Here is a 13,113-nt window from a genome sequence, read left to right as displayed (position 1 = left end):
ATCCCCCCTCTGTCTCCCTCTGCAGTGATGGGTCATTCCCCTATGACTCTGTCCCTTGGCAGCAGAACACCAACCAGCCTCCCGGCTCCCTCTCCGTGGTCACCACGGTTTGGGGAGTGACCAACACATCCCAGAGCCAGGTAAGAGCCTGTCCTGCCCCTGTGCCGCAGCCCCTCCTCCCCCCCCCCCAGCAGGACCATCCCTTGAGCCCTGGGGCCTTTGGGTCATCCTCCCATGCCAGTCAACCTCACACTGCCCAGCTGGAAAGACCAGCTCTTGGGGCACACTCAGCCATGGACATGCCGCTACCCTCCACGCTTGCTCAGGAGGGCGGCAGCTGGCCCCTAGGCAACCGTCCCCATCCGAGGGCCCTTCTGGGGGAATGACTTTCATCTGATCGAGAGCCGGGGGTTCTTCCCTAGCCCACGTTTACTTGGGTTGGATAAATAGGAGAACTTCCTGGATGTTATTGGCCTCAGGGCTCCAGCGTCTGGGGTCTTTGACCGTGGGTAACCTGGGTTAGATTTCAGCAAAATGGTAAGCTTTCAGCTTGTGACAGACCCCTCCCCCACCCCCCTGGCCAGCCCTGCCTCCCGCTCTCACCCCTTCCTCTTTCCTCCACACCTTCCTGTCCAGCCTGCTCGGCCTCTGCCACAGGGGCCCCTTGGCTGGGATCCTGCCACCCTCCAGAGCTGGCAAGTTGGGTTTCTCTTCGCCCTGACAGAGCAGCAGCCCAGGGCCACCATGTATCCCAGCCTCTGGGCACCCAGGCCCCTTGGCAGAGGAGGGCCGAGAAGTCCAGTGCCTTCCACCTGCCACTGAGGGCAGGACCAGCCCCTCCTGGTTCCATCACAGGCCGGGGTTCTCATCCCCTTTGCTGCTGGCTTCCGGGGCTGTGTTACCCCCTTCAAAGCATTTGTATGGTCTGGGGACAATTCATGACTCCACTTTCTCCCCCTTTCCCTCTGCTCTCCCCGTTGTACCATTTCAACAGCCCCCCATGTCTCCTCTTTCCCTCCCATGGCCCCTGGGACACCGCTTGGGTGACAACCACGCTCTGCCCACAGGTCCTCGGGAACCCTATGGCCAATGCCAACAACCCCATGAATCCAGGCGGCAACCCCATGGCGTCGGGCATGACCACCAGCAACCCCGGCCTCAACTCCCCCCAGTTTGCCGGACAGCAGCAGCAGTTCTCGGCCAAGGCCGGGCCCGCTCAGCCCTACATCCAGCAGAGCATGTATGGCCGGCCCAACTACCCCGGCAGCGGGGGCTTCGGGGCCAGGTGAGCAGCCCTCGGGAGCGGCTCTGGCGCTGCCCTTCCCCTCCGTCCCGGAGCAGGAGTAGGGTTGAAACGCCAGCCCTGTGCTTTTGGCACTACCCGCGCTCTGCTGTCCCCTCCGTTAAAGGGACACAGCGAGTGGGTGAGACACTAACACAGCTGGCTGGTTGTGATAGCCGCCAGGCCCCTGGTGCTGGAAGGCCCACGCTCTCGTCCCCCGGAGCGGCCCTTCTGTGCCGGTGTCTGTACATGGGGCTGGGGGGTCAGACGCTATGAGGGCGGGGGCGGCGGGGTCAAGAGCTGCTCCAGACAGGTGCAGGAAGGCCACCCTGCCCCGCGGGCTGTTCAGGCTGTACCGCCAGGTTTGAGAGGAGCTGGGGGGGCGGGGGGTGGGGAAGGAACAAGGAGCCCCAGGAAGATGCTGCAGGGATGTGGGGGCTGGGCAGAGAGGCACCCCGTTCCTCCTCTGCCCCGCCCTGCCCTGTCCAAGGCCACCTCTTTGGCTTCAGCCCGCCATCCACCAGGGCCCGTGGGCAAGGTGCTCGGGGTTTTGTGAGGCACCGTGTCCTCCTCCGGAAGTTGGGCTGCCCATGGCAGCGAGGTGCAGTGATCTCGTGCCCGGGAGAGTCCGTGCCGGCCAGCACCCCACCAAGGGCTTCGGGAACACAGCAGCTTGCCTGTCGCCAAGGGGCACGAAGAGCTGCCAACCCGCAGGGGCCCCCTCTCCCCTTCGGGTTCGGGGTCTAGACGCCTCCCCCGTCCGTGAGCTGGGGGCAGGAGGGCATGGAAGGCCCCGTCTTCTCCCTCCCAGCCCAGGGCTTCCGGTGGGTTCATCTTTAGATTCAGGCAGTGTCTAAGTCTCCCCTTCTTCTCCCTTGCAGTTACCCCGGGGGTCCTAATGCCCCCGCAGGCATGGGCATCCCTCCGCACACCAGGCCGCCCGCCGACTTCACTCAGCCCGCGGCAGCTGCCGCAGCGGCTGCAGTAGCAGCAGCGGCGGCCACGGCCACGGCCACGGCCACGGCCACCGTGGCAGCCTTGCAGGAGACGCAGAACAAGGATATAAACCAGTATGGACCGGTAAGGGCCCCACTAGTCGCGGTCCAGCCTTGCCCCCCCCGCGGAGTTGGGGTGTTGGTGCCATGTGTGCTGGAAGAGCTGATGGTGTCAGGGTGCGTCTGGGTTTCCTTGGAGGCCTGTGGACGGGTGTGTGTTAGGACGTGGGTGTGTCAGCATGGTTGGGTGTGGTGCGGGGAGGCCGTCTGGGTGCTTGCGTTTGTTCTGCGTGGGTTTGTGGCTCATGCGTGTCTGCAAATGGGGAAGGAGGTTCTTTATCGCCCTCTGGGCACCTGCTCACCAAAGCGCGGGCTCGGTGCCTAAAACGCCTTGTCACCAGTCTGTCCCCGTGGTGGCGTCTGAAGACCATACACTCCTAGTCATCCCATCTGTGGATTGAGCCCAGGCCCCATTTCTGCTCCCCTGACCTTCAGAAGGACTGGTGGGGTGTGAGGAGAGAGGGTTCCCCGCAAGAATGCAGGACAGGGGAGAGGAGGTGGGGATTGTAGGAAGGGGACAGCAGGGCCTGTGGGCAGAGGTGGGAGCTGGGACTGCCTCAGATTTTGTGGATGGAGGGCGTGTCTCCACCGGCCGAGGGCGGGGCCAGGGCTTCCAGGAAAGGGGCTCCTGCCTCCATCCTCATCCCCCTCCATCCTCCCGTGCCCCTCCCCACCTCTGCACCTTCTTCCCCGTTCCCTGCCTGCCTCCCTGGAAATGCTGCCTGCTCTCTGGAGTGACTGCACCCCACCCCGTTAACACCCCTTGGGCTGCATCTTTCTGTATGGCCTGCAGAGGGCAGTGGTGAGCCCAAGAGGCCAGACATCCCTTGGGGCCTGGTCACCAGCTGCAACCACACAGGAAAGTGCCCCCCCGACCCAGAGCCTCCCACCTCCCCCACCCTTCCCTCCCTGCACTTTCAATGCATGTGGCATTTTATTCTTTTTTTTTTTCTTCTTCTCCTGTTGAAGGTCTGTTCCTCTTTCCAGATGGGTCCCACCCAGGCGTATAACAGCCAATTCATGAACCAGCCCGGGCCGCGGGGGCCTGCCTCCATGGGGGGCAGCATGAACCCCGCAAGCATGGCGGCTGGCATGACACCCTCGGGGATGAGCGGCCCTCCCATGGGCATGAACCAGCCCCGGCCGCCCGGCATCAGCCCCTTTGGCACGCACGGGCAGCGGATGCCCCAGCAGACCTACCCGGGCCCCCGGCCCCAGTCCCTTCCCATTCAGAGCATAAAGAGGCCATACCCGGGAGAGGTGAGTGTGACAGGAGGCAGGTGGTGGCCAGGGTGGGAGGTGGGGAGCACCCAGGGCTTGAAAACAGAGGGGCTGTGGGCAGGACCTTGCAAAGGGCAGGAACTGACCAGCGCCAAACCTGGACCAAAAGTCTGAGCCTTAGGATGGAGGAGTCGGGCTCCTGGCTTGGAGACCAGCTCTGCCATTTCCCAGCTGGAAGTCCTTGATCAAGTCCTGTCCCCTGCTGGAGTCATGGTTTTTCATTTGTAAAAGACGGTGCCGATCCAGCCCACCTCCTGGGGCTACTTGGGAGATGTGAACGAGGGCCAGACGGGAAGCACTTGGCCCCAGGGCCGGCGCAGGCAGCAGAAGCTGTTAGCGTGGTGTTTGGTCTCGGCACAGACACGGGCCCAGTGACTTTGGTAAGGAGTGAAACCTCCTTGGGTCCACGTTCCTCACCTGCACACGAGGGCTTCTCACTTGCAAGAGAGAGAGGGGACAAAACCCTGCAGATATCTAAAGGCTGTGCACGTCGGAGAAGTGACTGGAAGGCAGACAGTGCGCTTCTTAGGGCTCTTCTCTGCCAACTGTCAGCTGCTCTTTCGGGAGGAACACTGTCTCATTGGCTGCCCAGCCAGCTCAGCCAAGGGAAAGGTAAAGATTTAAGGAAGTAAAACCCACACCTGTCCTCTGGGAACCCAGACTTCAGCAGGAAAGGGGATCACCTTCCTGGAAACCTGTCTAAGCAGGAGCCCATAAAGCAGTGATGCACGGGGGTATCCAGAATTCAGCATGAGGTCAGAGAAAGAGGACTTCCTGGAGGGGGTGTCATAGGGCCTTCAGTGAGCAGTGGGAAGAATTGGCAGCAAGTGGCCTGTCTGGGTAAGGCTTTAGTTCACCTGCAAAAGACACAGGGACCCTAGAATCCTGGCCCAGTGCGCACTCCTCAGGAAGCCTGCCTTGATTCCTTACCTAGGCAAAGCTCCTTGCTGAGCAGTCTCCCCCACAGCTCTCTGCTCGCCACCCATTCTCAGACCGGCTCCCCCCGACCCCGACCCTACTTGCCTCCGAACTGTGGCCTTCAGCTTGACCTTACAATGGGTTTAGAGTCCAGAGGTTAAGTTCCTCAAAGGTCTGTGTGATTCCCTCAGCATTCACCCTAGCTCGGGCTTGGCCATTGTTGGCAGTGTCCTGAATCCAGAGGGGAGAGGTCAGAGACCTCCTCAAACACCCAGGAGCCTGGCTCAAGCCCAGACACTCCTGGATGGCATTGGTTCAGGGAGGCACCAGCCAGAGAAGGACAGCGGCTCTCAAGGTCCTGGCTGTCCTTGGGGGGAAGGGGGGGGTTGATGCTCAAGCTCCTGGCCTCACTCCCACACACAGCCCCCACAGGAGTTCTGGGCCCTCTTTCAGGCCCTCCATGCTCAAACTCTCCGCATTCCTGCTGGCTGGGCTAGAGATGCGTCTGCAGACCCAGCCTTGGGGTTGCCGGCACCTAAGGAGGTGATCCCAGGAAAGGAAAGGCAGAGAAATTCCCAGTCATTGCTCCGATGTCCACCTGCACCTGTGGCATGCTCTGGCGAAGGCACACCCCAGAGGCCTTGAATTATTTCTACTCAGTCATTCTCTTCATTGGACGCCGATGCTCCCCAGCTACAAAATGCCTGGCACTGGGCTGGGACACTGGGTGATCACAGCCTGCGTGGCCTGACCCTGCCTGGGAAGGCGGGCCTCACCTTGCAATGGCACGCTTCTAGAATCCCTGAGCCATTGAAATGTTGGGGCAGGTGTCGGGTTGGCTGGTCCCGCACAGGACTCCCTCTTCGGTGGCCTGACGGGCCCCCACCTGCACTCCTCTGGTGATGTGGCAAGAGCCACACTGTCACACACAGCAGCCACCATACTGCCACGGTATGAGTGGTGGAGTTCCTCAGCACTGACACGGACACTTCCCATCCTCCGCCGCTTACCTCTGGATCCTTCTCTCATTTGCCAAGGGAGTATTTATGGAGGGTCTGCTCTTTGCCAGTTGCTGGAACACAGCCGGGACCTCGGAGCCTAGAGGCAAGAGAGACGGTTTAAATAGATAAGGAGCTTCAGCAGACCTCGCAGGATGTCATGGCCTGGAGTGTCTGGGTGGGAGGTGGCCCTGAGGGTCACTTAATCTTACAGAGGGGGCGGGACGGCTGCAGGGTGGACATCGGTGTGTCAGGGATCACTCTGTAGATCTCCAAGGACAAGGATCCTGCCCCTCCCTTGAGCTGTCTCCTCTCTCAGTTGCCTGTCTTGAGAGGGTTGTCTGGAACCTACACAAGCCTGCTTCTCCCGACCTCCGCACGCATGGCCCAGAATTGAACATCAGTGTGTGCTGTTCAGTGTGGGGTGTGGGGCCAGGGCCTCCCATATTCAGCCTCCAAATGCAGCAGTTGAGGGGGCCATCTTTCCGGAAGCACATCCCGTTGTCTGCATTCCCCTGCCACACACCAAGTGCTAGGAGACACATGAAGGGGGCTTTAGAATCGAGCTCCCTCCTAATGGCATGAATGAGAGGCTCTGAAAGTACCCTCAGTTCAGGGGGCAGGGTACTCAGAGAAGACCACTTCACGGGGAGGTGGCCCTCGAGCCAGACAGAACGTCACGTCCCTGGATGTCAGGGCAGCCTCTGGTGCCGCCCCCTCTCTCTGGGTGGAGAAGGCAGTTTGTTGGTGGAAAACAGCCGGGACAAAGGTGAGGGGCCAGGGCACGCCTGGCCTTCTGGTGAGTGGCTTGGCTCCAAGACACTGACAACCTTTCTCCTCCTCTCTCTGCTGCCACAGCCCAACTATGGAAACCAGCAATATGGACCAAACAGCCAGTTCCCCACCCAGCCAGGCCAGTACCCTACCCCCAACCCCCCGCGGCCGCTCACCTCTCCCAACTACCCCGGGCAGAGGATGCCCAGCCAGCCGAGCACCGGGCAGTACCCACCCCCCACGGTCAACATGGGGCAGTATTACAAGGTGAGTCCTACCACCCCACCCACCCCTTCCTTCCTCACCACCTCGTATCTCCACCCCCACCTGTGTCATCTTGGTCCTGTGTGTCCCCTGAAGTCACCAGGGGGCAGGCAGAGATCTCCAGATGTGTCCTCGAGTGCTCAGAGCCATGGCCAAAATGTCAGGCTGGCAGCTCTTGGTTCCCCATGAGTCATGGGGCTCAGACAAGGGTTTTCCCCTTCCTTTTTACTGTTTACGGCACACACCAGATGATCTTATAGGAAACACGTCTTTTTTTTTAAAGAAAAGCATCCACTTGGATATATTAATATTACCTTCTAAACCTTTGTTTCCCTACTGCACAGTGGGTATCAGTATGTTATATAGTTGTTATTAAGGTTGTGATTTTGAATCTGTTTCTTTCACTTGACATGAAATCAGGAGCATGTTACTTATTGCTGCAGAGTCTCTGTGGTTCTCACTTTTTAAGGGTGCCTCACCTTCTACCGATATAAACCACATCGTATTTTATTGTTCCCTTCCTATGGGATGTTTGCGATGCTCTTGGTTCTTCACTTTCGAAATAACACCGTGATGAATATTTTTGGGCACATAGCTTTTCCCTTCTTTGGGATTATAAAGTTCATTCTCAGGAGTGCAAACTGCTCTGGACACACTTTACATTTATTTGCCCAGGAAGCATGCTAACTTCCATTACCACCCACCACTGCTCCAACTTTAGCATTCTAGGTGTTTCTATTTTTGCAGACTCTTGCTGTATAACTAGCTGTAGACAGAGAGACGAAATCCCATCCCGGGGCGGGGGAAGGGGTGACCTGCTCTACCCCTGTCCCTCCCCACACCCCAGCACTGGATGGGCCTCGTCAGCATCCCCTGTATGACACTTCTGGCCAGTTTTCATATCAGGAGGGAAAGCTGGCTTCTGGGAACTTTTCTGCCTTCCACTTTCAACGCGTTGTGTATCTTGCTTTAACAGCCAGAGCAGTTTAATGGACAAAATAGCACCTTCTCGGGAAGCAGCTACAATAACTACAGCCAAGGAAACATCACCAGGGTATGTTCCCGTTTTCATCGGGCGTACTTGTGTGTCTCAGGGGCCCGGCCGCCCCCACCCCAGGCCCGCAGGTGGGAGCGCACTCCCAGGTCCTCAGCTCTGGGGCACACTGATGCCCAGACAGAATGCACAGGTCCAGGCCGGTGGGCCAGGGATGAGTAAGGATTAAGAGCAGAAGGGAGAGCGGCCTCCTGGGGAGCCAATTGCCCAACGTGCTGCAGGCCCGACTCCCGTCTGAGGACCCTGCTGGGCTGGGAGTGGAGGGTGTAGCTTAGAGCAATGATGTAGGCAGCCAGAGACCTCAGTGCTGGCCGGCGTAGAGGGATTTCCGGAGGGGGCCTGGCTCTGCTCCCTTGGGGGAGCAGGGACCATAGCCCCAGGGCTGTGGGGCGGGTAGGGTGCGCGTCCGTAGCCAGAGTCCCTCCTATCCCTGTGACCCCATAACCTATGTATGGTTTCTCTTTTCCTCCAGCCTCCTAGGCCAGTTCCTGTGGCAAATTACCCCCACTCACCTGTTCCAGGGAACCCCACGCCCCCCATGACCCCCGGGAGCAGTATCCCCCCCTACCTGTCCCCCAGCCAAGACGTTAAACCACCCTTCCCACCTGACATCAAGCCAAATATGAGCGCTCTGCCGCCACCCCCAGGTGAGTGCCCCACCTCCTCCCTCTGTCTGGCCAGCCCCACCTCCTCCCTCTGTCTGGCCAGCCCCACCTCCTCCCTCTGCCTTGCGGTGGGCCAGGAGCCAGGGGGCTTGGAAGTTGGACTGCCTGTGGGGGCGGGGCATGTGGAAAGGGCGGGAGGGCTTGGAAGCAGAGAAGCCCCACCCGCAAGGGAAATTTGGGGTGGAGCTGGGCTGCCAAAAGCCCTGAGCTGCTGGAGGCTGGGAGCAAAAGCGGCTCCCAGTTGTGGAGAGGGGCTGGGCGGAGGAGCCTGGGGTTTCCAGAATAGGTGATAGGTGCGGTCAGAGGGGAGTAGAGCCAGGATGAGTGGGACATGGGACGCAGGGACGGTGGGGTGGGGTGGACTGACAGAAGCAGCGGGCTCCCTGGTGTGCACACAGGCAAATAGCCCCGCTTCTGTGGCCCTGTTCACACACACACACACCCCTGCAAGTCCCGAGTGTGCAGCTAAGAGTGCGAGTTGTGTGGGGGGGGCGAGCCCCACCCACAGCCCTGGGGCCCATGCTCCTGTGTGCCCGTGGCGGCCACGGGCGTGCGGCTAACCCAGCTCATCCTCCCCGCCCAGCCAACCACAACGATGAGCTGCGGCTCACCTTCCCGGTGCGGGATGGCGTGGTGCTGGAGCCCTTCCGCCTCGAGCACAACCTGGCCGTCAGCAACCACGTCTTTCACCTGCGGCCCACGGTCCACCAGACACTGATGTGGAGGTGAGCGTCATGCTGGGGGCACAGGCCCAAGCTGGGTGGGGGGAGGCGTCCCCGGCCCAGGCATTGCCCTGAGCAGGTAATTGCAGCATCTGCCGACGGCCGTCACCTGTTCGGTATCATTGACTGGGCCCCGCTCTGGGCAGGGTTTGGGGGATGTTGTGGGGAACCTGCAGGCAGGCCTTGGCAGGTATAGTGGCCCAAGGGCAGGGAGCAGCTTTCGCTCAGTGTAGTCCTGAGAGAGTGGTCAGGGATGAGCTCCCAGAGGAAAAGGGGGCTAGCTCAGACCCAAAGGCCCGTAAGGCAATCTTCCAGGAGAGACGCTGGGCTGGCAGGAGGAACTTGAACATGGCTTGTTGTGGCTAGAGCCGGAAAATAGAGGAATGAGGCTGGGTTGGGCAGGACCAACAAGCCCTACAGGTTTCCAGCAGTCGGCCACTGAGCCAGGCCGCTGCTCAGACATCCAGACACACCAGAGGACAAGGGCTGGGCCAGGCCCTGTGTTCTCTGCCTTCTACACCTGACCTCCCTTGATCTTGTCAGTGGGCAATGCTTTTCCCATTGACAATGAAGCCAGAGAAGTCGATTAGCTTGGGGGAAGTTCTCACAGCAAGCAGCAGAGCTGGGACTCGGGCCCAGTTCTCTTAGATGCCAGAACCCATTGGTGTCCCCATCCTCGGTCCTTCCTCCTCAGGCAGGACTCACGATGCCCTGCCACCCCTCTACCCAGAGTCTCTCAGCCACCCAGTGGGCACCCGAAAGACACAAGATGGGTCTGCACTGGGCACGTACACACAGCTAACTCAGTGCCTTGGCCACGCCAAGTGAGCTTCGGTGGGGGCTGTAGACAGAGCTGGGTGGGTGGAAGGGCGCAGGAGCTCAGGCAGGAGGATGGAGGGACCCCTGTGCAGAGGCCCTGCTCACCCCTCCCTCCTTACCCGAGTGCCCTCACCTGGGAGGCGTCCCGTGGCCCTGGCCTGCTTGGTTTCCACAGTGCCGGCTTCATGAGGATCCCCTTCCGTGCTGTATCTTTGGTGCCCAGCTGGGCGGGGAACTGAATCCGACACGGCCCAGGCCCGTCCCAACTGGAGTCTGGGTGGGACATCGTCAGCCTCCCAGCTGGTCTGGCCACATTAGTGTCTGTCCTTTTTGTCCCTCTCTCTCTGTCCTGGGAGAGCGGGTGTCACCCTGATAGGGAGGGGTCTGGAGGAGACCAGCCGAGCAGTGGGGTGTGGCTGGAGTGAACGGTGTGAGGGAACGTGGGTTGTCGGGACGGGTTTTGACTGGGGATGTGGGCAGGGGGGCTATCCAGGGTGGGAGAGGACAGTGCGGGGAGGCGGGGGCAGCAGTGGCAGCTGGGGACGTGGGGCCCTGAGGGCTCAGGCTGAGGTGAGGTGGAGGCTGCTGCCTGGCCAGGTGTCACGGAGCCACGGGCAGCGCCGTCTGAGCCGCGCCCCGCCCCGCCCCGCAAGGTCGGACCTGGAGCTGCAGTTCAAGTGCTACCACCACGAGGACCGGCAGATGAACACCAACTGGCCAGCCTCGGTGCAGGTCAGCGTCAACGCCACGCCCCTGACCATCGAGCGCGGCGACAACAAGACCTCCCACAAGCCCCTGCACCTCAAGCACGTATGCCAGCCGGGCCGCAACACCATCCAGATCACCGTCACGGCCTGCTGCTGCGTGAGTGTGCGGGCGGGGCTGAGCGCGGGGCGTGGTCCACAGCCTTGCCCTTGCGGCTCTGTCCGCATCCCCGTGGCCACTGCAGTGATCTTCGCCTCCACGCACGTGCGGCGGGCCCCCCGGGGCTGTGGGATAACCTTCAGAGCCACCGAGCTCTGGCCGTAGACGTGGCCTTTCCCACTCTCACACCACAGCCCCCATCCGGTCTGCACACCCGCCTCAACTTCCTCCTGCGGGCCCCTCCTCCTGGACACCTTCTCCCCGTGTCCCCCCTCTTCCACTGGTGAAGGTCTGTGTGCCTCGAAGCCAGGCACTGTTCCGGCTTCATTCACAAGAAATTTTTATATTCTGATCACCTTTTGACCCAGACCCAACTCCATCAAGTGTGGAGTTAACTTTCTCCCTTCTTCCCCCAACCCTGCTGTCCTAGAATCGAGTGTGTATGTGTCCCTCCGATCTGTGACCTGCTCTGGGACCACATCTGAGCCACTCTCCTACACCCCAGAGATCAGGGCCTGGTACACAGGGCTTGCTCAGGGATCCGTGGGGGAGTAGATTGCCTGCCCCGCTCTGCTGGCCTCTGTGGGGGACACAGGAGAAGGAAAGTCACTGATCCTGCACTTACAAGCATAGGGACACCAAGGCTACCTAGAGACGGGAGTCGCAGGATGGGGAGTACTGTCAGAATGAAGACCCTGTAGGGGCTTGTGAGGGTATACAATCCTGGAAAGCTTCCTGGAGGAGTGAGAACAGGGATGACACCCTCTGGCAGGAAGGGTGGAGGACACATGATGGGGAGCAGTGCTGAGCGAGGTCAGGAAGTGAGGCCACCTGATGCCAGGGGTGTTGCGGTGTCAGCCCAGGACCCAAGCAACTGTCCCAAGTGGTGACTTCGGCCTGGGTCTCCAGGCTCACAGGTCCCAGGACACATCCTGGGACAGAGTAACATCACTATGAATCAAGGGCCCTTTCCTGGGCTTGGCCTTCAGGGGCCTTCGGACACACGTGGAGGGGGGGCAGAGGGGGGCCGTAGGGCGGGGGCTGAGCACACACTCTTTCCTGGCAGTCCCACCTCTTCGTGCTGCAGCTGGTCCACCGGCCCTCCGTGCGCTCCGTGCTGCAAGGCCTCCTCAAGAAGCGCCTCCTGCCCGCCGAGCACTGTATCACAAAAAGTGAGTATGGGGGCTCAGGGAGCGAGAACCAGCCCCAGCCCGTGTTCATCGTCCATCCGTGTTCCTCATCTACCCAGGACCAACCTTAGGCTCTGTGCACAAACCCCGGGGCCCTAGTGTCTCTTGGCACCATTCCCCACCCCCAACTCATGTCCCTTTTTCTGGATCTGTGGGGATGATCAAATGAGCATGGCCTCTGAGACCTGCCTAGCCTGGACGAGCTGGATCACAGCACAGGGGATGAGGCAAATTAAAAGGAAACACCATGCTATAGATAGGCCTGGCAGGCTTCCTGGAAGAGATGATCAGCTAGAAGATCAGGTCTAGGAACTGGACAAAGGGGATCTTCAGCAGAAGGGAGGCCTAGGGGTGGTTTCCCGACCGGCCTCCCCACCTCGACAGCTCGTGGCTAAACTAGGGAGAGGGACTTGGCTCAGAGTCCAGTCCTTTGGAGGAGACACCCAGGTCATTAGTGAGGGGCACCACAGAGGGAGGTGCCCCACGGCTCCTCCCTCTGTGCTTCTTCACGTGACCTCCTGAGCCCCAGGTTCCCGCCAGGCACTAGTCCATTCTCATCTCCACCCTTGCAGAAGTGAGTGCAAGAGCGCCGGGCCCAGAAAATCAGTGGGCAGTGGCATTCTGGGTTTCTGCACGTGTGGTACGCAGTCCCCCTTCCTAGGGAAGACGGGGCCTGTTCCGCAGAGACTGGGGAGCTGACATGGTGACCTCTACGGACACATGCCTCCCACACATGGCACGTGGGGGCTGCCGTCCCGGAGTGCTGGGTGACCCAGGGTGCTCGGAGGGCCAAGCTCCCCTCTGATCAGTCCGGGGTGCGCCAGTTATTCCTGGGGCCTCCCAGTGTCTTCGGGGCGGTAGAGAAGCGGGGTGTGTTTGAGCCACAGGAGGGGGTGCTATGTGTGCGGGACCGCCCCATCCTCCACATCCACCTGTGCCTCCTGCCCCCACAGTCAAGCGGAATTTCAGCAGCGTGGCTGCCTCGTCGGGGAACACGACCCTCAACGGGGAGGATGGCGTGGAGCAGACGGCCATCAAGGTATCTCTGAAGTGCCCCATCACATTCCGGCGCATCCAGCTGCCTGCTCGAGGCCACGACTGCAAGCACGTCCAGGTGAGTGATCCCGGCTGGGGCGGCTCCAGGGGGAGCGGGGTGTGGGCCGTCCAGCTGGGGTGCTGAGGGGAGGCAGAGGGGCCAGCGGGGCCTGGCTCTGATCCACAGAGCAC

At 60.7% G+C, this 13,113-nt stretch overlaps 1 protein-coding gene across 1 annotated transcript in view; it reads left to right on the top strand.

Annotated features, from left to right (window-relative positions):
• The window catches only part of ZMIZ1 (zinc finger MIZ-type containing 1), a 102,758-nt gene that overhangs the window by 77,476 nt on the left and 12,169 nt on the right, over positions 1-13,113 (top strand). The window contains exons 5-15 of the mRNA XM_081823091.1: positions 26-140; positions 1,068-1,285; positions 2,164-2,362; positions 3,325-3,597; positions 6,393-6,575; positions 7,549-7,626; positions 8,099-8,273; positions 8,875-9,016; positions 10,486-10,696; positions 11,763-11,868; positions 12,840-13,000. Coding sequence (XP_081679217.1) covers positions 26-140; positions 1,068-1,285; positions 2,164-2,362; positions 3,325-3,597; positions 6,393-6,575; positions 7,549-7,626; positions 8,099-8,273; positions 8,875-9,016; positions 10,486-10,696; positions 11,763-11,868; positions 12,840-13,000 — 1,861 coding nt within the window. The remainder of the gene's footprint in view (positions 1-25; positions 141-1,067; positions 1,286-2,163; positions 2,363-3,324; positions 3,598-6,392; positions 6,576-7,548; positions 7,627-8,098; positions 8,274-8,874; positions 9,017-10,485; positions 10,697-11,762; positions 11,869-12,839; positions 13,001-13,113) is intronic.

Source organism: Leptonychotes weddellii, chromosome 6, assembly GCF_054177405.1.
Source record: "Leptonychotes weddellii isolate Sample4059 chromosome 6, ASM5417740v2, whole genome shotgun sequence".
In the NCBI taxonomy this organism is placed as follows: domain Eukaryota; kingdom Metazoa; phylum Chordata; class Mammalia; order Carnivora; family Phocidae; genus Leptonychotes; species Leptonychotes weddellii.
This window is presented reverse-complemented; position numbering and strand designations above follow the sequence as displayed.